The sequence below is a fragment of the Pelobates fuscus genome, chromosome 3 (genome assembly GCF_036172605.1).
Source record: "Pelobates fuscus isolate aPelFus1 chromosome 3, aPelFus1.pri, whole genome shotgun sequence".
NCBI classification, from domain to species: domain Eukaryota; kingdom Metazoa; phylum Chordata; class Amphibia; order Anura; family Pelobatidae; genus Pelobates; species Pelobates fuscus.
This window is the reverse complement of record NC_086319.1, coordinates 268,160,723-268,186,385: the sequence shown is the minus strand read 5'-3', so window position 1 is coordinate 268,186,385 and position 25,663 is coordinate 268,160,723. Positions and strand designations below refer to the sequence as shown.

Sequence of the window (25,663 nt, the reverse complement as noted above, 5' to 3'; positions counted from 1 at the left end):
TCAGGCACACATATTGACACTTACACACACAAATCTGACATACATCAGAGCCACCTTCCTTTTAACTTACCTTGTGGTCCTGGTGATGTTGGCTAAGGCTGATGGGAGTGAGCTGCTCAGGGCCAGTGAAAGTATTTTTGCCGCCCTAGGCAAAATAAGAATTTGCCGCCACCCCCCATGTGACTTCACAATGCCCCACCCATTTACATTAAAAGGCCTACAGAGACAGGCTATAGACACCAGAACCACTACATTAAGCTGCAGTGGTTCTGGGGACTATAGGGTCCCTTTAAGGTGAGGTAAATTAGAGATTAGTGCCACGCATAATATACTAGATTGCCTACTTACAACCAGATGAGGATGATGACGAGCTCTGGCTGCAGTATTGCTCCACTGGTCTGGTGTAGAACAGGATCTCTGGAGGCTGTTTGTAACTCTGGTCACGAAATTCAATGTTATGGGGGAACGTGAAGCAGCTCCATTTTTTTGGGCCCCTTGCACAGCTCTAGGTCTGGGCCCCCAGGGTCTGACGGTGAGTATGCCCATAAGGCCCACCCATAAGTCCACCTACTTGTTCCACCCATGAGTTCGCTCACAGGGAGTGGAGAGTGTAGGGGATGTGTTACGTGTTATAGTAGAGGATCTAAAGTGTGTGCTTGTGTAATGTAGTGTATAGGGATACCAATTTGTGTAGGTGATGCAGTGTGTTTTTGTGTGTAATGGATGTATTGTGTGTTTCTGGTTGTGTTTAAGGGATGCATTGTGTGAATCTGTGTTTGTATGTGTAAGGGATGCAAGGTGTGTTTCTGTGTATGTAAGGGGGTGCATTGAGTGTGTGTGCAAGAGATGCATTGTGTGTTTCTGCGTATGTGTGTAAGGGATGCATTGTCTTTGTGTGTAAGGGTTGCATTGTGGATTGTATGTTTCTCTATGTGTAAGGGAAGCATGGTGTGTGTGTAGGGATGCATTGTGTGTTTGTGTATGTATAGGGAAGCACTGTGTGTGTAGTGTGAGAGAGTTAGTTTGTGGGGTAGGATAGGGGCCAAGTCCTACCAGCCCCTTTGTGCTTCTCTTTCCCCCCTTTCTGTCCGTTCCTGCTCTCCCCTCCCGCCCCTTACTGCTCTCCTCCCACCCCTTACTGCTCTCCTCCCACCCCTTACTGCTCTCCTCCCGTCCCTTACTGCTCTCCTCCTGTCCCTTACTGCTGTCCCCTGCCCCACTGTTCCTTAGTGATCTCCCCAGGGTTCCACTGAACACCAATTTGGAAACGCTGGGCTACACTAATACTGTAAATACTTAGGTTAGTTCCTTTTTTTTCTTCCTGCATGTATTTATATACCACCAGATATGACTAGCTATCAGGCCCCCTCTTTACTTGAAAGTCCTATTTTTTTTTAAATCTTTCTGTATTTATAATAGCTGAAGGGTTATACTCTACCAGTCCAAGTGCTGGATTATACTAGTTCTAAGGAAGCCACTGGTGCACACGTGAATGTGTATGAGTGAGATTTCTTAAAGGAACACTATAGTCACCTAAATTACTTAAGCTAAATAAAGCAGTTTTAGTGTATAGATCATTCCCTTGCAATTTCACTGCTCAATTCACTGTCATTTAGGAGTTAAATCACTTTGTTTCTGTTTATGCAGCCCTAGCCACACCTCCCCTGGCTATGATTGACAGAGCCTGCATGAAAAAAAAAACTGGTTTCACTTTCAAATAGATGTAATTTACCTTAGATAATTGTATCTCAATCTCTAAATTAAACTTTAATCACATACAGGAGGCTCCTACAGGGTCTAGCAAGCTATTAACATAGCAGGGGATAAGAAAATCTTAATTAAACATAACTTGCAATAAAGAAAGCCTTAATAGGGCTCTCTTTACAGGAAGTGTTTATGGAAGGCTGTGCAAGTCACATGCAGGGAGGTGTGACTAGGGTTCATAAACAAATGGATTTAACTCCTAAATGGCAGAGGATTGAGCAGGGAGGCTGCAGGGGCATGTTCTAAACACCAAAACTTCTTCATTAAGCTAAAGTTGTTCAGGTGACTATAGTGTCCCTTTAATTTTTCTATTATTTTCAAGACCCTGTCATAAAAAAAATCTTGTAATGCAGTTTAAAGAGAGATTCCTGCAAATAAGAAAAACAATTGTATCTTCAAATTCTAAATATAGTTATATTCCATGTCACTTAGTAAACTTGGATGGAGATAATTGCGTTCTGTTAAGTTATTTTAACTAAAGTTCAAGTGACAGACCCTTTAAAGAAAGTGTAAAACATTGCTTCTTGTTCCTACAAGCTGATGTGGATTCTTTTTTAAAATGCAATTTGTATCAGATGAGATCTATCATTATTCAGGATGTAGCGTAAGGTGATGTGTTTTCTCTTATTTTCTAAACCGTGCATTGTTTCAGGATTCATGACCATGTGGTACACAGCGAGCTACCCTTGGTACAGGAGCTTACTGCCACCCTTCGGGAATGGGGAGCACTGTGGCACATGCTGTATGTGGTGAGTATGAAATCCTGAGCACATATTCGTATGGGGCGATTGCAATTCCTGTGGTCACTAACGCCCTGTCTCTCTTACAGTACAACGAGCGACCAAAGTTCACACAGGTACAAGACATGATGTCCCAGTTGATGGAATGGCGCTCACAGATCATGTCTGGGACTTTACCCAAGGATGATTTGGGCGAACTCCGCAAGAAAGTGACAGCAAAGATAGACTATGGGAATAGGTAAACAATGGAATGTAGAGTATAGGGGCGTCAGTCCTTGGAAGAAATAGTGGAAAGGAGAATGAACAAAGAAAACTATACCTTCTTAGGTGAAGATGTTTGGTAGTCTAGAAAACAAGTGGAACTGTTATGTCTAATTTATCTAAGAATTTATGACCAAAGAAAAAGTATTTTATTCTTGGTCTTGGTTTGTTTGAAATTCTTTTTAATGAATTGGTATTTTGTGGTAATCCAAAATGGAGCAAGAGAACTAGAAAGGCAGGCAAAGATGGTATCCATCAGAGTCAAAATATTAGAAGGAAATCTATTTTGGATATGAACATCAAACTGCATACTTGCCTATACTTGGTGCTCCGTAATAAGCAGTCTGAGCTTAAATTAAGGACATAAAGTGTGCTAACAATAATGTTCTGGATTTTAAGTTTATTAGTGTGTGACAGTACAATGTCTGATCACAAGCTACAGGCAAAGTGAGCCTAACGTTATCATTTGTAGTTTGTGCCCAAAACGTTCTTGCTGGAAACTGGAGATATTAAGGAACACCCACACTCTATCCACATCAAAATAAATAAATAAACAAAAAAAAAAATCTTCATCTCACTCAATTTGTCTGTTTCTAATACACTTCTCTGTACAGGGTGTTGGGATTGGACCTGGTGGTTAGAGCCGAGAATGGGAACATTCTGGACCCTGATGAAACCAGTGTGATTACCTTGTATCGTTCTCATGAGTCTGCTTCCCGACGGATTGATGAGCGGATCCAAGAGGAGACGGTACTGAGAAACATGCAGCAGTTACTGTATCCATGTACTTTGATGTAGAATATGTTCTATGTATCCACAGAGACACTTGCAGTCACTGTTTGGTTACTTTTCCCACCCATTTCATACATTTCTTCCTGTCCTCTCTGACAGTGTCATCTTCAACCACTGGATTCATGGAGTCCTGCCATGCTTCATGCTGCTCACACGTACAGCTTGTACGTGAACCTTAAGAACTTTGTATGTAACATGGCAGAGGATGCAGAGTTGCTCATGTCCCTCTATGATCCGGACAACTCCCGCTTCATCAGGTAAGATTTATCATTTGGCAGAGAAGACTACATATTCTAATTTTGTTTTATATTTTCTGTGTATGTGTTGGGGTTTGCCTTTACATCTTACAATGCATGTATACATTGTGTTTGTATAAATATACATGCTTATATTTACATACATGTTTTTAACTTAAAATGGGATCTCCTTTTCATTTAATTCCCGTAATAAGGAAAATTTGATTTGCCTTACACAAAAATGATTAAATGTTAGTGGATATTTAAATACATTTACACCAAGCTCAAGTAAGACAAATGAACAATTGTCATTTGTTCCCCCAAATGTACATACCGCCACACTTCCATGGTTTAGTTTCTGCTGAACATTTAAATTTCTACTTAAAAGATACACATTTGTGTCTGTACTTCGTTGTTTCCATCGGTAACCATGTGGATCATTGTAGTGATGGTGGGAAAATTTTAGTTTGGAAGAAACATTAATTTCCTACTATCCACTTCCACATCCACACCACACTTTTCCATACGGTAGACTCATAAATGTTGGCATTTGCCAATCTAAGATGTGCCTGACTATCCGTGGCCCCAATGAGATTCTCTGTAATTTCAGGAATTATTGCTCCACTTGCTCATGGCGTTGGGCAAACATCCTTGGAAGCAGTCATAATACAATTTTATCCATTAAACTGAGAATTCAAAGTGAATTTCAAGTGTAAGCCAAAATAGCCAAACAGAGCACAGAATTAACTTGGAGAATTTTTTGTAACTGGCTATATTGGCCTAAATTTTTAAGTTCACTACTCTGTAGTGTTGAATTTCCATCATTGTTATACTATTTTACTTGCCCATGGATTGGTTAAGGCCAAAATAGATAGGTTTAGTTTTTTTGATGGTGACAACCAGTGTTTGTGTTTTTTTTTTTTTTTTCCTTTCTTACTTATTATTTTTCTTAGTGACAAGGGCTGCTTAAAATATTGTCCTCTCATTGATTAAAACATGTAACTTAAACTTCCATCTTCTTAAAGTGATCAATATCTTCTAGGTTCACTTACTACTACGATAAAAGCCATTGTATAAAAATAGAAAGTAACATTTTATGATTGGCTGTTTATAGGGCTGTTTATTTTTAGAATTTTCATAAAAATCACATCATTTTAGGACAAATCAAACATATTTAACAGTTGGCTATTTTTTCTACAATAAACGTCTTCATTAGTAGGGCTGTGTGTGTGTGTGTGTGTGTATTTTTAAATTGGTTTTAAGATATGTGCAAGTGCTGCAGATTGCATATGTTTTATTTACAAATCACTTAAATTATTGAAATTCTTGACTGGTTAGTGAACATTACCAACATAATTACCAGTGTCTAATTTATCTGGTATGCTGATATACTGATTTCTGAACTACTACATGTAAGTTACAGTGTTTCCCTTGGCTTGCAGTGAGAATTACCTTGTTCGTTGGGGGAGTTCTGGCATGCCAAAGGACATTGATAAATTAAACAACTTGCAAGCTGTGTTTACTGTAAGTAGTGTACTACTTTAAAACCCTGATCTCTGTTACCACTACATTCCCCCTACCTTGCAGATGTGTATCTTTTAACCTCTTTATATATAAAGTCCTGTTTTAAACTTTTTCTCCTGAATAATTTTAGCAATTTATCCAATGAAGCTAGAACTATTTATTCATGCCTTATCAATGTTGTCTCATTACTGGTGGAGGCAGCACATTCCAAAAGGAATGAGAAATGTTTTTGTTTAGAATCATACCTGTCATCTAAAAACAACTTTACATTAATCATTGGAACAAACATTATTTATAATAACATTGTCTATATGTAGTGTTAAACATTCTTTAAAAACGATTCAGCACTTGTGAAGGTATTTTAATGATGCGTTCTAGCATACTGTGCTGAAAGATATAATCCAAGTGAGTAGAAATAATAAGAGGTAATTGTAACAACTCCATGTTTGACCTTGAATTTGACCTTGAACCCCTTAACCCCTTAAGGACACATGACATGTGTGACACGTCATGATTCCCTTTTATTCCAGAAGTTTGGTCCTTAAGGGGTTAAATACAATTTAAAGGGCACTCTTAGCTCCTTAACTTCTAGAGCTCTATGTAGTGATTATGCTATTAGGAGTCTTTGGGCACTGTACCCTGTTTTGTGATGGACCTTTTTTTGGTGATTTGGCAGAAGCCTTCGCTCTCATGGTATGTAAATTATCCCTTTTGCTGTGACTCTGCTGATGCAGTTGTTCACTTCACAACCTAAACATCATTGCTGTCCTTTACTTAAAGGGATACTATAGGCACACAACCAACTTTAGCTTAAAGAAACATTATAGTGTTAGGAATACAAAGCTGTATTCCTAACACTATAGTGTCCTTCTGCTATCCACTCCCTCATAGTCATCCACCATGGCAATGCAAGGGTTAAAAAGAAAAAACAATATGGAAACACTCAACTTATTCCAGTGCCAAAGTCCCTCGGCGCTGGCTCTGCCTCCTCAGACATCTGCACCAAGGGGAACATAATTTGCATGCGTTGCGCGAGCATTGGGCCCTTCAAATTGGAAAACATAATTAATATATTTAAGGATTACTTATAATTAGAAATTTTAAAGGAATTTTTTTTTTTTAAGGAAAATCTTCTGTTTTGCAGCCCAGTTCTCCACCCCACACCCTCCTTCCCTTTTAAAACTAACATTCTGATCTATTTTACAGATTTATCAAAATAAGGTGTAAATAAGCAGCCATCTTGCTTGTTATGAGGAAATGTTCATCACAGTGTTTTGTAACTTTTTGAGTAATTTGAGAAATCACTGGTTGCCTGTATTCCTGTTTATGTACAACATTTTTACTGCTGCAATAGTGATTTGTTTGCTTTCTAACTTGTTATTCTATTGTTGCAGTTGTACATTTCAAAAGGATGTGCATAGCACATTTTTATCAACATACATTAATAATATATGTATATTATTTTTACTATTCGGATGTGATTTATATTTAAGCAATAACCCAGTGTCAGCTGGAAAGCCCTCTATATAGAGATTCAGCAGCTGCATCTGTCCTTTATTGGGTTTGAATATATATCACACCCACTCTTTGGCTTCTTTTTTTTGTTGTTTTTTTCCTAAAGCTACCTAATCCAAAAGCCCTACCCTAGATCAATTTACTTTGACTGTTGAACTCTTTCCAATTATTAATGTGATTTTGTGCGCTGGTGCCCAAACTGTATTTCAAATTCATGGTATGCTGTGTTCAAAGGCTTGTTGAGACGGTTATAGTTCTACATAATAAAATGCTTGCTTGTGTTTTTTTTTATTTATTTAATGTAATCTTTCAAATGAGGTTGAAAATTAAAATATAATAAAAATAATGCTTTCCCCTTCTCATACTGGTTTCCTCACGTGTGTTTCGCCCACTATTTCTTACCATACTCTCTTTAGTACTGCTTTCCTTTGTCCTGAATTTCATTCAAATCCCCCTAGCCTGTTCTTTCTCATTAATATCTTCCCCACAGCTCTGTTTCTACTCACTCTGCTTAGAATCTGTTATTTCACTCCGTGTTCTAGTTTTGTACACTTCATGACCCGTAATACTTGACCACTTTCTTCTACCATCAGGATCTCAGTAGTCTGGATTTAATTTGTCCCCGGATCAGTCTTGTATGTCAAATTGTGCGCTTGGGACACATGGAGCTGAAGGATGGGAAAAAGCACACATTTGGCTTAAGGCGGCCTTTTGGAGTGGCAGGTAGTGGACTCTAACTGCATGAGATACCATAAAGCACTTGTGATATGTAGTACTGTAAATTTCTCAGTGGAGTACCATCTCCAGGTCTTTGTACGCATGTTGAACAGAGACACACTAGTATGTTTCAACCAAGAAGGCAAGTTCTAGATAACTCCCTCCTAAGGAATTTGGCCAACACACACCCAACCATCTACACCATATTATAGTGACATATACATTGTCATTAGCCATATACCCTACAGAAGGAAACACAGACAGGATCCAGACAGTGAAAATAAAGTTTTTTTTTCCCCCAATATGTATTTTGTGACCATGGGTGGAACACAAAAGTAAGAAAGAAAAATGCTATGACCCCATTGTTTTACTCCTGTCCTAGTATTACTCTGTATTTTTTTTGCAGTGATGGATATCTCAGATGTGATTCATGGGAAGGTGGATGATGAGGAGAAGCAGTATTTTGTTCCTTTTCAGCAGTATGTATTTCTCTAATGCAGCCCCCTTTTAAAAACTGACTATATCCACTTTGGATGAAAAGGATTGTTTTATACTCTTCATTGGCTTTGGAGTATTTGTGCTAAAACTGATTTTCTCCCATCACTTAGGATGTCCAAGGAAACTTATATCAGTCAGCGGCAGCTCATCATGTCTCCTTTGACCTCCTCACGTGCAATTGCAGAGAATGAGCCGCTGACTGCCATCTACAACAAGGTGATCGCGGCCAAAGAAGTGAACCACAAGGGGCAGGGTATGGAGAGCTTGCAATAGGATGACTCTGTCTATTACAGTAAAGACATTATTTATAAATTATTATAATTTAACATATTTTGAGCCTTTACCCAAAAATAAGCAAGCTAGTTCCATAGAATGACACTAATTGGGAGTTATTCAGTGAGCATGGACTTTTTCCTACAATTATGAAATAGGGTTCTAGAGGAGAGGGGTAACTTGTAGATCCTGCATATTCTGCTGTGGGTTGACAGACTGAAGTAGCATGACTTTGTATCCTGGTAAAATATTTTATAAATAAATATGGAATGAGACTGACAAAACAGCTATGGGACACAGTTTATCTCTGTTAATCTCTGAGTGAAGCTTATCATTCTACTCACACATACTTTTTTTTTGTTTTGTTTTCCACTGTTGCCATCAGGATTGTGGCTTTCCCTCAAGCTTCTACCAGGGGACTTGGTTCAGGTACAGAAGGAATATTCTCACTTAGTAGACAGATCAACGGCAGTGGCTCGAAAAATGGGTTTCCCAGAGATCATTTTGCCTGGTATGTAATCATGAGACTTGGATAAACTTAGCATTGATACAGGGATATTTCAGGTGTTTGTAAAAAAATAAATTACATTTTCCATCGTGATTTTTACAGGAGATGTTCGAAATGACATTTATGTCACTCTGATCCAGGGGGAGTTTGACAAGGGAAAGAAAAAGACACCAAAAAATGTGGAAATTACCCTGTCGGTGCATGACCAAGATGGTACATTGGTTGAGGTATGTTTAACACACTTTCACTATACTCTTTCTGCATGGAAAAGAGGCGTAGTCTTTTTAGCTTGTCACTAATTAATATATTTTATACACACTGCTCAGTATTGTATATACTTAGTTTTTTTACATTTGTTTCTCTCTCAACTCTTAGAAAGCCATACTTCCTGGTGCTGGGCATGAGGGGATGGCCGAATATAAATCTGTTGTATATTATCAGGTCAAGCAGCCATATTGGTATGAAACAGTGAAGGTGAGTGGTGGGAAGATCAACCTCCTATATTTGTGTTTTTATATATAATTTTTTTTTGTATTAAAGGGTTGATCATTGGCTGTACATTTCCCGCTCCGTTGTACCCATATGTTAGTTTTTTTTTTTTTGTTCCACACTATAACTCTATTCTTACCCAGTTTTCCTCTATTCTTTTCAGTATGCACCTACCGAACACTCTATCTTTCTCTACACTTTCATCCTTTTCCACCTACACTCCAGTAATCCGTTGTGTCTGAAAAAAGTGTGTGGATGTGGTAAAAAACAAAAACACATACAACTATCATATGAACTCAAAAGAGATGATAAAGAGTTTTCCCTATTCTGTCACTTTTGGTAAATAGGTTTGTATAAATATACACATATGTTAATAACCAAGCCTATAATATAAGTAAGGGAACAGGGTGTATTAAGTAAGCGGTTAAACAAATGAGTCATTAAAGCCCTCATTTAAGCAAGCAAAATTTAATAAGCATCCCTGAATACTAAAAATAGTATTGGACATAGAGATGGACAAAGCAGGTTCAAAAGATAAATATATTCCTTATACTTATAAAAGCATAACGTCACTAGGGTAAAATCCAAATAACAAGGCTAAGTAACACAGTATAAGATTATGTTCTTGATTCATTCCTCTAATATTCCTATCTTTTCTTTGGTTATCAGCATTTCTAGAACATAAACATTTCTTACCTGAATTGTGTACCTTTTTTTCCTGTTAGATCTCTTTACACATCAGGTGCCTTTCTTCTGAGATTTTCATCATAGCCATATATATTGTCTTACAAGAGGAGTTTGTGTTCTTTGTATTTGTGTCAGGTCGCAATTCCTATTGAAGATGTCAGTCGCTGCCACCTCCACTTCACATTTCGACACCGGTCTTCTCAGGAATGTGAGTTTTACTTTATTCTTCTACAGTCTATAAATGAACATAAGATGTCAGTCACTAGGATTTATTAGTTCATATGGGAAATTTCGTCCTAATGTATACATTTTCTTTCCAAACCATCTGTCCTTCTTGCTCTACATTAAAAAAATATATATATATTTATTTTTGTCTTTTGTGTCAGCTCGTGATAAGTCTGAAAAGGTGTTTGGAATGGCTTTTGTCAGGCTGATGAATCCAGATGGAACCACCTTACGAGATGGATTTCATAACCTGATCATTTATAAGGTGATTATTTTGAGCATTAAAGGGTTACTCCCATAACCACTTCAGTGATTTGAAGTGTTGAAGGTGCCTGGTGTCTGTATGTTTATCTTTTAAGCGCTGCACATACAGAGAATCCCTTTAACCATGGCAGCATTATTGTGGTGTCATCATCATCAGTGGCGGAACTACCACGGTTGCAGGGGTCGCAGCCGCGACCAGGCCAATCACTCCACGGGGGCCAAGCTGCCCTGCTGACCCCTGCAACCGTGGCCTGCCTCAAGAACTGTGACAGGGGGCCCACCTAGGGCACCCCCGAATCGCTGCATGGACAGTGAGGCAGAGTAGGCACCTGCTTACCTTGATGGCAGGTGCCTACTCTGCCGATTATATACAGAGGAGAGGACAGTAGGCAGGCAGCATTTCACTGCGTCAAGGGAGCACTGATTTGACACTTCCTTTCTCCTTCCTCGTGCACCCTGTGTGATGCCGGGAGCCGGAATATGACATCATTCCAGCCCTGGCATACTAAACCGTGCGCAGGAGGAGAAAGAAACTGTCACAGCACAGCCCAATGGAGAAGACCCAGACCAGCTCTCCCAAAGTTAGGGAAGCTGGATGGGCCTCAAAAAAGTTAAATTCATCCCGACAGCTTCGATGTCGGCACTGCAAGAGGTAATAACAGAATACGGGGAAGTGTCAGTGGGCCTTACGGAGGCAGAAACGGTTAGAATACAGGAGACTTACAAAATCCGGATGGAAAAAGACTCCTTGACATACTAAGGTATTCACCTAACGGCAGGACCGGAATGTTTATATTCTGCCAACTATACTCCCATGCTCAGGGAGTTGACAAGAGATCTGGAAAAATGGACAGACAAACCCATCTCTTGGATAGGACGGATCAACTCCGTTAAAATGAACATCCTTCCGCGCCTCTTATTCCTATTCCAAGCACTACCCATCCGAGTCGCAAAAACACAACTGTCACCACTACAAAAATCGATAGGGGAATTCATTTGGCAGAATAAGAGGCACAGGATCTCCAGAAAAATCCTGTATAGATGCAAAGATAGAGGGGGGCTGGGCCTACCTAACCTATATTTCTACTATCTTGCAGCTCAATTGATGCAGATAGCCATGTGGCACTCCCCGCCGGAAGAAAGAAGGTGGGTAGAGATGGGAGCAATGGGAGGCGGACCTAGGTGAGGTCTTGGAAGGAATCGAGTGGCAGGAGATATGGGAAGCGAAATAAAATGCTTCCATATGTGTCACAATCCAGGAACAGGCATGGAAGACTATGTTCAGGTGGTATACTACACCCGTAAAACTATACAAAATGCATAAACTGGATACGGACGTCTGCTGGAGGGGTTGTGGAATCCGCGGAACGTACATCCACATGTGGTGGGATTGCTCGAAGATACGCAGCTTTTGGAAAGCGGTGGAAGATCTGCTGAAACAACCTTTTGATAGACCCCTGAAGATCGACCCCTGGATATACTTGCTAAACAGAACAGTAGATGGGTGGACTAGGAGAGAGCAGAAACGAGAAAGAAGCGATAGCGACTGCGTGGCTAAAACCAGAGGCTCCAGAGTTCTCGGAGGTGATCTCTAGGATATGAGAATTATGGACGATTTGACAGCTAGGGTAAAGGGAATGACGGTGTCCCCCCTCTCCCCTTCTCTCCTCTTATCTTTTCTTGACTCTATATCTCTTCTCACTTTTTTCCTACACTTTCTTTTTCACTTCTTATTTCGTTTCATGTTATACATATTTCTCTTCTCCCTTGGTTTCGAGGGAAAAGTATTTTCTATACCAGGCATGATCAAGCTGCCAGAGGAACTGGGAAGCCCATGAGCAGGGTTAGTCATGAGACAAAGAGTAAAGAAGGGGCCCCTTATGCTTCCCACATGCCTAAATAAAAATCCCCCAGTGGGGGACAAATTGTGCGGGGATGCAGGATGGACTTGCATTGCCTACTTAAATTGCATTATGTTACTACTTACGATATTCATGTTGGCTTCTGCGTAAGCCTGAACGTTTCTGTGCACTTGTCACACCTATCGAGTGAAAAATAAAGAATAAAAAAATAAAAAAGTTAAATTCATTTTTGAGAGTGTCAGTTTGTGTGTGTGTGTCTGTCACACACGTGTGTGGAAGAGACACATGGAGGGGTTGTGGGGTGGCAAAGACACATGGGGGAGGTGGCAAAGACACATGGGGGAGGTGGGAGAGACACATGGAGAGGCTGGGGGGAAATGAGACTTGCAGAGGGGATAGGGGGAGAATGAGACATGGGGGGGGGGATGAGACAAGTGGAGGGGCTGGCGGGGGAGAGAATGAGATACATGGAGTGGCGGGTGAGGGTTTCTAGTTACGCCTCTGATCATCACTCATATTCCCGACTGGCTAAAGTAAATTCTGTGCAATGTTTGTTGCCGCTCTCAACCTATCCATGCCGACTGCAGTGGTATGACCCTGTAAAAAGGTCACAAACAATTTAAAAAGTTGTAAACTGAATAAAATTATAATAGAAGAAACTGTAAATTCAAAGTAAATCTTCTAAAGTGCACAAAAAATAATCTTTGTTTTTAGAGCGATGGCAGAAAATCTGATGATGCGAAGCTGTATTTGATGCTCCCCAGCAGTGAAGAGGAAGAGGGACGATTCCCAAAAATGCACTCCCCTGGTATACCCTCTAGTAAAGATAGCTTCCAGATAAGCACCATCATCTGTTCTACCAAACTTACTCAGAATGGTGAGGTCTTTTCCATGAAATGTATGGGGAAGTCATGGCCTGGTGGGCAGCAGGTTCCAGATGTTTATTTTAGCAGTTAGTGTAATCGGTGGGATTTTATAGTTGGTATTGATGGTTTTACTTAATTGAATATGTCATCTATATCTGATTTCCAGTGGATTTGCTTGGGCTTTTAAACTGGCGCTCCAACCCTAGACCTGTATCTCAAGCTCTACGCAAATTGATGGGAGCAGATGGTGGAGAAATCATGAAGGTAAATCATGGGGTGAAGCTATATTGCAATAATTAAAGTATTTTTGAATTTTGCTAAATTGAGTATATTAGACAAAACTTATATTTTATGCCTGAATGGCCTTTTTTGTCTTCCAGTCCCCAAAGAACACATGGGGTGCTTGGTTCACATGTACGTGGCCTTCACTATCCATTACTGACTGTCATCCTCTTCTTCTCTCAGTTCTTGCAGGACACATTGGATGCTCTTTTTAATATTATGATGGACACCCCAGAGAAGGAGAACTGTGATACTCTAGTGTTTGATGCTCTGGTGAGATTGTAGTAGAAAAGTTGAAATTATTGTTTGGGTTTGATGGCTACTTTCACCCTACCTATTTGTGTCTCACATTTTCTCCTCTAACCTTAGCCATTTTCCCCCTCATATTTCTATTTAAATCCTAGTTTTTTATTCATTTATTTTGTTAACCTACACTACTGTCATTCCTCCTATGATATTTTCATATTGCATGTTTTATATCCCCCCTATTACATATTTTACACACTTACATATTTTATCTCCCCTCACACCTCGCACTCTTTTCAAACCCTTTTTCTATACTTCAAACCTTGCATGCGTTTTTCTTTTAACACCCACAGCTTATGACATTCTACTTTCCTCTCCCCTAAACACATGACCCATTTCCTACTCACACCTTAACATTCTTTCTTTCCTACTTATATCGTACCTGTCACCTTTTGCCCTATTTGATATGTTCATTTTCCCCTTCCCAGCCCCTCTCATATTTTTTATTTTATTTATCGTAACCCCACTGATCTTGCACATCATGCTTCTCTCCCTTACCTGTGTTCCAGTGAGTTTTGCCTTTCCCCTATTTCTTAAATGAACAGATAGTGTTAAAAGCACAATCTAGTTCCCCTAACTCTCCTTTTATTCCCCTAAATATAGTAAAATCTTATTTTTGTTCAAGTCTGCAGCTGCTAGCTCTGCCCCTGATCTGCCTGCTTGGCTGACATTATCAGAAGTGTTGTTCTGAGCCAATCACAATGCTTTCCAATATGATTTGCTGAGACTGTCACGGAGGCAGATCAGGGGCAGAGTCAAACTCAGCCCTGGCCAGAAGACACTGGCCAAGCCGCATCTTCTCATAGAAAGGTATTGAATCAATGAATCTCTATGAGGAAAGTTCAGTGCCTCCGTGCAAAAGGAGAAGACACTGAATGGCAGTGCTGCACCTCTAGCAGCCATCTGAGGAGTGGCCAGTGAAGTTATCACTAGGCTGTAATGTAAACACTGAATTTTCTCTGAAAAGACAGTGTTTACAGCAAAAAGCCTGAAGGTTATGTTTCTACTCACCAGAACAAATTCAATAGCTGTAGTTGTTCTGGTGACTATAGTATCCCTTTAATTTCTTAATGTCTTGCCAACTAATTTCTCTGACACACTTTTTATCCTTTTATTCTCTTCCCAAGGTGTACATAATTTCTCTGATCGCAGATATAAAATTCCAGCACTTTAACCCTGTCCTGGAGACCTACATTTCAAAGCACTTCAGTACAACACTGGCTTATGAGTGAGTAAAGCATGCATTGTATCACTATGATATAATCGATCCAGTAAGATTTAACCGCAGGATGTTATAATTTTTGTTTTCACTCTTGCTTTCAGTGGCTCACATTTATAGCAATATCTTTCTTACCTGTTGCTGCTCTTGTGCCACTTTTACTACTCTAGGAAGTTGATCAAAGTCCTTACGTGGTACGTGCGAAGCGCAGATGACCCATGTCGCCGTGAGATGCTCTTCTCTTCCCTCAAGGCAATTAAATACCTGTTCAGATTCATTGTCCAGTCACGAGTCTTGTATCTCAGGTAATGGGATGAGCTAAGGCTAACCACCTCGGGCAGGAACCTTCAGTTTTATGAAAAATAAATATCTGAGCAATTTGCAGAAAACAGTTAGAAAAGAATGGGTACAAGTTCAACATTGTTTGTTTCTTCCCTGTCATTCCATTATACGCACAGTTCTAGGAAATGTTTAGAAGATTGAAATGTTTGCTAATTTTCTGAATATGACCTGTCTGAGTTGCTCCCCTGAAACAACAGCCTGTGCCCATAGCATTAAGCAGGATTTAAGAGTGCTGCACACCAGTAACAAATGGCAAATAGCAAGCTGTTCACCTGCAAAGTAATATGACATGTAAACCAAGCTCTGCAGAAAGACCACTGTGCGATCTACTCTTAACCTGTCCTTGTATTCTGTCCTAGCTCTGGGACATATGCTTTACTCTTATTCTGTTTTCTCAGGTTTTACGGTCAGAATGAAGGCAAAGACCAGTTCTACAACTCTATTCGTCAGCTCTTCTTGTCATTTAACGAACTAATGGACAGACCGCTTGAGGAGGCCGTGAAGATTAAGGCATGTCATGCTGTTAAGCAATCCTTATTCCATTTGCAGAAAATACATTTAATCATTTTAAAGCTAAATAAGTGGAGAGATTAGGGCTAGGGTGTTTACCTGTTCACTGCTGGACCTCGTCTGAGTTTTTATTATGTTTTTGGTGTCTTTATTAAAACCCCATTCTTAATGCTTTTCCTCTGATGGGCCCCCACAAATCATATATATTATTTTAGATATAGACATAAATAGTTATATAGTTGTTAAGAATGAAAAAATAATAAAGTTCACCAAGTTCAACCCTGAAGCCCATTCTTGTTTGCTGTTAATTTAAAAGAAGACAAAACTAAAAATCAAATTGTAGTCATTTCCAATTATGCCACAACAGGAGGGGGGATCCTTCTTGATTTTTATAATGGAAATTTAATTTTCTCTGTGTATCATCAAACTGTTTACATGCACAATTATATCCTTGAATATTCTGTTTATGCAAAAAAACTGCATACAAGCCTTTTTTGAAATTATCTATACAACCTGGTAAGACAACCACTTTAGGTAGAGAATTTCACATCTTTATTGTTCTTACTGTAAAGAACCCTTTCCTCTGCTGTAAGCAAAAACACCTTTCTATTCCTGCTAATGACCAGATTAGCACATAGCAGTTCGTACTGACCCTGTTTATATTTGTAAAGTGCAATCATATCCCCCTGAGGCGCCTTTTCGTTCTAAAAAAAAAACAAATCCAGTTTTTCCTGACTTGCCTCATAACTAATGTTTTCCATCCCCCTTACTAATTTTGTAGCTTGCCTATGCATTCTTTCTTTTTCTGCAATATCCTTCTTTTCAACTGATGCCCCAAATTACATCACATATTCAAGGTTCCCATTACTGCCAATGTCTTTCATGACCCATAGAAGAATACAATCTCTGTTGAAGCTGATCTGTAAAAATAAATCTGCTTAACTGTTGTTTGTTTTTTATTTATTTAAACTCACATTATATAGGTTTTGAATGCTTTTTCAAACAACTACACTTTAAATCCATGAAGATAAAATATAATTTTATGGTTATCTTTTGCAGGCAGCTGCTCTAAAATATCTTCCGGGCATTATAAACCAACTTAAAGGGGTGTTTGATCCAGTGGAACTCAGGTATGTGGCAAAGGAATTTACATATTTTCATAGGGGGGGTGGGTGGGAGTAAAGTCCTCAAACCTAAGAAATGTTTTTACAGATTAGATGAGCAGCAACTGAACACCGCCGAATAAGTGAAAGTCTCATTATAGGGAACAAATAGGAAACTTCAAGATTTTATTATTCAGTGTATAACCACCATCATATTAGCAACATAAATTGTAGGATGGTTACATAATTTGAAAGTACTAAACAATCATGGCCAGAGCTGTGTGATGAAACTCTTAGTTCTCTACACCTTAAACTGTGTCCTTAGAACATCAAATCATTATTACTGAAGATTCTAAACATCCATTCAACAGAATGTGAATGCTGATGCATTTTGCCATTTTGTTCCAACCATGGAAAATTCTATCCCCTGCACTGTCAACGAATCTCGATCATTGGAAATATTTAATTACCGTAAGCATAGACTCAAGACCCATCTCCTCTCCAGACTTTATGCCACACTGTGCACTTCTTACATTTATTTTGAACTTCTTCTGTGGCATAAATCTGAAGAGTAAGATATATCGTTCCTATTTTACTCCATTATCTCAGTATTCCGTATACTAGGTCATGATGCCATCTCTGTCTTGCAGTGTCCTGTTTGCTAAGTTTATGCAGAGTGTCCCCGCAGACCAACTTATTCATCAGACACTAACGTGTATGTGCAAAGTTGTGGAGAGTGACCTTTTCCTACTGCCAGGTAGGTATTGGATATGGTACTGAATGATCTGCTCAGTTTCTTGTGCATTGTAATTTCAGGATAAAATCATGACCATGGCAGTTGGTACTGTTCTATAAACCCCTTCATTTTCCTTTATGCTGGTCTTTTACTTCTGAAGCTGTGTCCTTAAGGGGTGAAAACGGAGTTCTTTCTGTTTTGAACAAAGCAGTGGGAGGTTCTATCTTGTAGGTCAGGATGTAATGGATGTTTATTAGACAAGTTATTATGGTTAAACAAACTGCACAAATCAAGTATTTACACCACATACATGGTATAATATGGTTAGGTAGTTAACATGGGTTTATTATTATTTTATTATCTATATAGCGCCATCACATTCCGTAGCGCTGTACATTGGGTGAACTAACAGACATGTAATTGTAACCAGACAATTGGATGTACAGGAACAGAGCGGTGGAGGGCCCTGCTCAATGAGCTTACAATCTAGAGGGTGTGGGGTATAGTGACACAAAGGGTAAAAGTGGGGTTTATGATATTAATGTGTCTGTCCACAAAAGCTGTGTTATCTGAGGATTACAGTAAACAACTTTCTGGGATTTAAGTCTGACACGGATGTTTGTGCCAATGACAAACATACAAAGGAAAGCAATCAGCATTTCCCATCATGCACGATATTATACACAGCTTGACTGCTTCATGTGTTCGTTGTAGAATTATACGATCTGACCTGAACCTTTATAGTGTGAAACAACTGGACCAGATGTCCCTAAACGATTTGCAATAATTTCACTTACTGTATTCTTTCATCTGGGGGGATCAAACTCTTGACTTTGGCTGGCAGCTTACTAATACACTGTTTTCATGCCCTCAGAGTGCAGAGATATCCTACTGCCTCTCCTCACTGACCAACTAAGTGGACAACTGGATGATAATTATAACAAACCTGACCATGAAGCATGTGGGCTGCTCCTTAGCCACATGCTGGACGTTCTGCATAGCAAGGAGGTGGTAAGTGATTTAATAAGGACTTGAGAACATTGAGGAGGGAGGACTGATTTAAGGATTTCTCCTGATTTAAGGAGTTTTGTTGAGATTTAGTGGCTTTGCCTTAAAGGTACATGCATTACTTTGAGACAACTGTCTCATTCAAACGCTTTAGCTTTAGCAGTTGCCTCACTTTGCTGGCTGAAAAAAGCAGGTAAATGATTTATTAATTTTTTTATTTTTTTTGCTGCTTCTTGCTTCTGCTTTCCACACCCACTCCAGGGGGACACTGGTCTAATCAATGTCCTATCCCTAGGAATGTTAGAAAAGTGCTTTGGGCATGCCTGACAAATTTATATATGAACAGTTGGAAGTTCTTTTCACCTTACAACATCCTGACCGAGGGGAAAAATGAGGGAATCTGATCAGTGTGATCATGCAGAGCAGGTTCCGGTATCAGATTTGTATCTCCTGCTCAATAATGCCCTGTTTCTGTTACGGGGGTGGGAGGAGGAGGGGAGTGAGGCTGATGAAACCAATAATGCAATCAGACCAAGTTTGTAGCAGGTTTATAAACCTCTTACTCTTCAAAAACTGTTTTGGTTTATATATTTGTTTAAAAGTGTTTGTTTGCTGATTTAGTAACATAATTGAGTGATGCATGTCCCTTTTAAAGGTTCAATTTAACCCTATAACATGTAATAACGAAACTTAATTTCAGTGATATTGTTATGGGGGCTGGAGACCCTGAGCACCTGACTATTGCCTCCTGTGGTCTTGATGAGGCTGCCATAGTGATAATGATGGATTGACTTTGGTACTGATATTTTGACAGTTGAGGTGTTGGCTTATTACTGGCCGCCCATTATGAGTAACCATACTTAGTTTATAGCAAGGTGCATAGAGGACCCTGAACACATTTTAATTTCTTCAAACTTTGGAAACTGCTTCTGCTATAAGACAACCTACTAGAACTGACAGTCAGGCAGCCCGAAACACCTAGTTCCATGTTTCATTTATCAGTTTTTTGTTCATATTGTTTATGTGGTGTGTGCGAGGCTCATTCCTCTTCCCAAAGATAGAGCAAACCATGGACAACACATTTGTGGTATGCAACTCAGCCACCAGGCTGAAACACAGCCCCGTTCACTAACCAATAATGCAAGCTCTGTATACACTGATATAATGAAGTTGGGCCTTAACGTCATCTTACAGTGGTGGAGATAGGATGTTGTAGTGGTAAAAATAATATGTCTTGGCGCTGGGAGGAGTAATTGGGTTTTGTTTTAACATCATCCTGCAGTAGTCGCTGGGAGATTGTGGTTGAGCAATGTGCTGGAGTAGTAGAATTTAGGAATACAATATTGTAGTGGAGCGGAGTATTAGAGTGGAGAGTAGAGTATAATGTTAGGACAATTCAAATACTAATGTAAAAGTAGTTTGCCTCTGAGGGAAGTGCAAATGGAGATGTAGACTTGCCAAAGGCAAGAGTGAAACAATAGCTGGGATACAGGCAGCAAGTCACGGGTTATTCAAAAGCCTAACAGAGAAGACCAATAATAAAAGGGTGTTTGGAGGTAGTAGAGTAAATGAGTAAGAACAGAGCAATTGAAGATTGGGAATGCCAGCCATTGTAGTCTAAAGGGTTTGAAGTTAAAGTGAATTCTAATGAATAACTGTTAAATATCAAAGCCAAAATAGCAGAGCTGAAAACATTCTAGCATTCTGTACTTTTATATTATGATCTAACTCCAGCAAATTGTTTTTCTTTCAAAGTCTTTTTTTTGTGTGATTAAGACAGTTTAAGACAGTATTTTTTTGGTTTGTAGTATGGGGTTGATAGTCTGTCTCATAATTTTTCATCAATCCACACAAGGAGGAAGCCGCACTCTTTCATATAGAACCCATGTGCTCCGAATAATAGGATGGTCCAGGCACTCCAGATATCACATTAAGCAAAACTTTAAGCAGCTTTATTGGAAGTGATACCTGGAGTGCCTGGACCATCCTGTTTGCCTTGACCAAGTTTAGATTTCTCATCAATTTAATTCGCAAAAATGTCTGTTATTGAATTTGAAGCTTCCAACAGATAGCAAATAGTGTGACAAACTCTATTTCTTTATGGTTTTCCACCAGGGAGAAACATCAGCACACATCCAGATGATCACAGAGCGCCTGCTTCGAAGAGTTAACAGGACAGTGATAGGAATGAGTCGTCACTCTCCACACATAGTAAGATCATGTCCTACTGTTTGTAGGAAGACTTTGCATCACAATAGTAGATGGGGTATAGGATGACTGCAGCACACAGTGGGGCAGATTTATAACCTGTATAAATTTATATATGTAAAGTTATAAAAAACTAGCAATCAACACGAATTAAAAAAAAAATGCTGATTCTATACATTTAAGGGGTGATTGTTCCAGTTGTAGAACTTTTTCCATGTTTGCAAATTCCAGTACTTTGGCAAATTCTTCCCCATGTATTGTATCATGACGATGCGATCAGCTCGAGATAAAGAAATATTGTCTGTTAAGGACACATGACCAGTTCATGATTTTAATTTGGTATGTCTATGTAAGATACCTACTTCAGGACTGCATATATTGAAAATACATCCCTAAATAAAATGCTAACCTGGTAACTAGAGATATGGGGGGGGGGATAATGGTTTTTGTTTTATTCTTATGTCATTACATATTCTAAAGGACACTCCTATGATATGTTAAGGTTTTATTACTGGCTGCTGCATACCTGATTGTGTCTTTCCATTATATTCAAGGGCCGTTTTGTAGCCTGCATGACTGCTATTCTAAGACAAATGGATGATTACCATTATGACCACTATACTAGTACCTTTAGGACTCGCCAAGATATCATCGTAAGTAGCTTTATCTGCTGAAGGTTGATATGAGTTGGTGTATTAGTTTAGTAATCTAGAGGCAAAATAATGAAGTGTTGCAGTATCTTTTAAACTGTTGGACTAACAGAAAATTGTATTGATCAGATTTTCTCTTTTCTTAAATTAGAAGTATCATTGACCAAAATGAAACAGACAAGCTATGACAGCCATAATGCAAAGGTGAAAGCTGCAAAAAATAAACAAACAAACTATTCACTATTAACTGTTGCCAGTTACCTCTCTCCTCCTCCGAAACTTGTCATCTCTTTATTTAACTCTTGCTTTGTGTTCTCAATTATCCTATCCAGGGCACAACACCCTGGATTATTTTTATTTATTCTATCCATCCATACATCTTATTGCTGCTTTGACATTTGCATTACAAGTGTTACATAACTTGTTTGTTTCATATTGTTCAGTAACACTTTAGATTTGATTAAGGGAGGAACGCATGACCGTTGATCAATGCAAATGTATGTTAGTCCAATAAAAAGGTATTAAAAGATACTGCAATACTATTTTTCATCAAGAAATTGTATGTATAGGTATTTAACTTGAATTTTCTGCTCCGACACGTCATACTATCGTTCTCACCCATTGCTCTCTCTGCACTGCTGGGTCTCTTCAGCTTCTCTCTTTGAGAATTATATACCATACTTTCTGTTGAAAGCCCTTAGACCCTGCAAGCTACCTCACCTCAATGCGGCTTAATGCAATGATGCTGCAATGCAATGATACTGCACCTGCCCATGGCTTTTAAACATTTTTCTTGTTTACATTTGCAGGATTTCCTGATGGAAACATTTATAATGTTCAGAGATCTGATTGGGAAGAGAGTTTTTCCCAAAGACTGGATGCTGATGACAATGACGCAGAACAAGTTAGTTTCATTAATTTCATTTTCTCATTTGCTCTCTGTGTGTTTACATATTCTTCCAATGTTTTTTACAAATTAACTCTCCTTCCCATCCCCAAATCAAAGGGCTTTATTTACTAAGAAGTGGAGTGAATTGGAAAACCTGAATTACAAAATATAGGCTAGAGTCGCTGATTTGGCAAAATTCTCCAACTCTGCTATAGCTACAGCTTGGGTATTTTAGCCTCAGATTTGCATTCCTGTTTTTAGTTCAATAAAATTCGATTTTTATTGAAACATTCAGTCTCATTTGTCATTCTTGTACGAGTAGCATGTTGCAGAGAGCAGAATTACTCAGTGTTTGCACAATAAGGAAACCTTGCTAATATTCAATTGTGATCCACTGGTTGTAAAATAACAGGTATTGTTGGCAAATATATTTTCTTACCATCTATGTTTCCTTTACGTAGGGTTTTTCTTCGTGCAATGAACAGATTTTCTTCTGTTCTGAACAAGCTATTCCTAGACGAGGCAAACTTTGAGCTGCAGGTGAGTTGATAGAGGTCTGTTTCTAAAGTAATGGGAGACTAAATACTCTACACTGGTGTTAGGGTGTATAGATTTGGGGGGGAAAAACATCTGAAGTAATACTGGCATCAGTGAGCTTCAGTCTAATGATTGGATTGGGAATAGTAGTTATTGTTTCAATGCAGCCTGAGCTTCTTAAAGTGGCATGGTAAACCCTGCAGCCTGAGCTTCTTAAAGTGGCATGGTAAACCCTGCAGCCTGAGCTTCTTAAAGTGGCATGGTAAACCCTGCAGCCTGAGCTTCTTAAAGTGGCATGGTAAACCCTGCAGCCTGAGCTTCTTAAAGCGGGACTGTCATATTAAAAATGAGTATATCATAAAGATAGAATTCTCAAGAAATACTTATTATGATGGGGTTGGAATTTCATTCAAATTAAAACCCAGTCAAGCGAAATACAAAGACTACTTTGTCTCTGTATTTCTCCTCCTTCTGATGTTTCCTGACACAACGCAGAGCCTATGTGCCAAAACCTGCAGCTGTCATCTGGGACGACGGTAGGGTATTGGCTGGATATATGGATGGTCCCGCAGTCTCACGGGATTCACCAATAGGCCTCAATGCTGTACTCTCACATGTGCGAGAGTAGAGCAGTGATGTTGGCTAAAGGAGCACTGCAACCAAGATGGTGGCACCCGCGAGAGACAGGTTTAGGTAAGTAATCTCACCCTTACCTGCACCCCGTGACCAATGCTCCAGCTGCGCGATGTCACCATCATTGAGATAGTGTCGCTTTAAGAATTGGAGTCCAGTAGTAGCAAAACCTGAGTTTATAGAAAAGACACTTGCAGCAACTGGGATCCAGATGTGGAAATTGGGTCATAATTTACTGCAAGTATTTTGGGATTTTTATTTTATTTTATGTTTTAAGAGAGATTACTAAAGTCTGTATATGATCCTGCCATGTGGTGCAAATTTAGTATTAAGTCAGCAAGTGGTAAAATTATTATTATTATTATTTTTGCATGAATATCATAAATAGGTGTAGAAAACCTTGTTTTAGTAATATATTAAATACATGTAGTCATCCAGCAGACCCCAATTCTCCTAATCTCTGTTGATTCTGTTTTTCTGAATCGACACCCTTTCTTAACTAATTAAGGAGCAAGGATATTCCATGTCATCATTACAAGCTAGTCCCCAAAACAATCTGCTAGCTTGGTATTTTTACATTTGCAGTTCTATACAGACCTGCATTTGTTAAATGAGAGGAGCATTCCATTTGGAAATATGATCTTCAAAACGATACTGTAGGCACTTTAACAATATTTTTCCATTGAGTTTGTTCCAGTGTCAGGAGTCATCTGTTGCTGTCTCTGAATTCAGTGTTAAACTGTTTTTGAGCAATGTGAAACTAAATAAGGTTTTTTGGTCACCAACAGCCCAGCCAATACTGGAGGTATGGCTAAGGCAAAGATCACACACTTCCTTCTAGCCATACCAGTTCATACCTGCAATGGGCACTGTGATAGGCTGAAAGCATTCAGCTGACACTTTCAGCCAGTCACAGCTGTCAATTGCTACTGTTGCTAATGCATTCTCATCAGCCAGAGCACCACAGAGGGATGCTGGGGACTTTCCACTAGCATGAAAACATAAAAAAACGGTTCAATACTAAATGGAAGGATGGTGCCTGTGACTGTAGGCACTGTAGCAATTTCAATAAGATAGAGCAGTTACAGTGTCTATATGTAAAGTGTCCCTTTTAGAAGCTGATTTTTATGATGGCATTATTCTGTCTTTGGTCCTTGAGGGACTTTTGGCTCTCGTAACGCACTCTTCATTAATGTCATGCAAGCAGAGAAACTGTAGATATTTTTTTGTTATGTATTCATGAGTATTTTAAAATACGTTAAAGAGGTAGGGTTTGTTATGCATTATTCTCCTCTGCTTCCTCCAGGTTAACTGTATATACCATTTGGTTTAGGAAGGGATTTGTATGTAATAGGCCAACATATTGAAAACCTAGGAATGAAGGGTCAATGTTCACAAAGAGACAGTCCCTGAAACCATAGGACTGTTATGAGGACATTTTAAATACCAGTGTTGTGTTTGCACAGATCATCTATTCAGTTTCAGAAGAAGTTTAAACAAGGCCTGGTTATACAATCTTTAGATTTAGTTTGTATATGCCTCTTCTAATTACAGTTTAACTTTATCTCACAGCTTTGGAACAACTTCTTCCATTTGGCCGTGTCTTTCCTCACACATGAGTCGTTACAGCTTCACAAGTTCTCCCAAGAAAAACGGCGCAAGATCCTCAGCAAGTCAGTGTTTATAGTTTCTGTGTGTGAAAGCAATTAATGTGTCCTATTTATACATGTTTCAGTTCACTGTGTAGTGAATAAACCCTTTTGTGGTATAACAGAATAATATACAAAAACAAAATATGTGTCACTGAGAGGTACCATAATGCCTCGTTTCCACTGAGCGGATCGGTTCGGTTTGGTACGGTTCGCTATTTTGAGTGTTTCCATTATGAAAGTGGCCCATACAACCGAACCGTATCGCACCATTCCGGGTCCTGCTTCTGAAGCAGGACCCGGAATGGTGCGGTACGGTTCGTTTGTATGGGCCACTTTCATAATGGAAACACTCAAAATAGTGTACCGT

General features: G+C 39.1%; 1 protein-coding gene across 1 annotated transcript in view; it reads left to right on the top strand.

Moving 5' to 3' along the window:
* DOCK5 (dedicator of cytokinesis 5) overlaps positions 1-25,663 on the top strand; it is an 82,931-nt gene that overhangs the window by 31,853 nt on the left and 25,415 nt on the right. Inside the window, exons 5-31 of the mRNA XM_063448504.1 lie at positions 2,417-2,513; positions 2,594-2,742; positions 3,380-3,515; positions 3,657-3,814; positions 5,236-5,317; positions 7,426-7,555; positions 7,956-8,028; positions 8,158-8,300; positions 8,706-8,831; positions 8,931-9,055; positions 9,204-9,302; positions 10,140-10,212; positions 10,391-10,494; positions 13,070-13,232; positions 13,388-13,485; positions 13,687-13,776; positions 14,937-15,037; positions 15,199-15,333; positions 15,769-15,884; positions 16,944-17,010; positions 17,634-17,740; positions 18,594-18,730; positions 20,843-20,938; positions 21,490-21,588; positions 22,395-22,489; positions 22,936-23,014; positions 25,217-25,317. Coding sequence (XP_063304574.1) covers positions 2,417-2,513; positions 2,594-2,742; positions 3,380-3,515; positions 3,657-3,814; positions 5,236-5,317; positions 7,426-7,555; positions 7,956-8,028; positions 8,158-8,300; positions 8,706-8,831; positions 8,931-9,055; positions 9,204-9,302; positions 10,140-10,212; positions 10,391-10,494; positions 13,070-13,232; positions 13,388-13,485; positions 13,687-13,776; positions 14,937-15,037; positions 15,199-15,333; positions 15,769-15,884; positions 16,944-17,010; positions 17,634-17,740; positions 18,594-18,730; positions 20,843-20,938; positions 21,490-21,588; positions 22,395-22,489; positions 22,936-23,014; positions 25,217-25,317 — 2,979 coding nt within the window. The remainder of the gene's footprint in view (positions 1-2,416; positions 2,514-2,593; positions 2,743-3,379; positions 3,516-3,656; positions 3,815-5,235; positions 5,318-7,425; positions 7,556-7,955; positions 8,029-8,157; positions 8,301-8,705; positions 8,832-8,930; positions 9,056-9,203; positions 9,303-10,139; positions 10,213-10,390; positions 10,495-13,069; positions 13,233-13,387; positions 13,486-13,686; positions 13,777-14,936; positions 15,038-15,198; positions 15,334-15,768; positions 15,885-16,943; positions 17,011-17,633; positions 17,741-18,593; positions 18,731-20,842; positions 20,939-21,489; positions 21,589-22,394; positions 22,490-22,935; positions 23,015-25,216; positions 25,318-25,663) is intronic.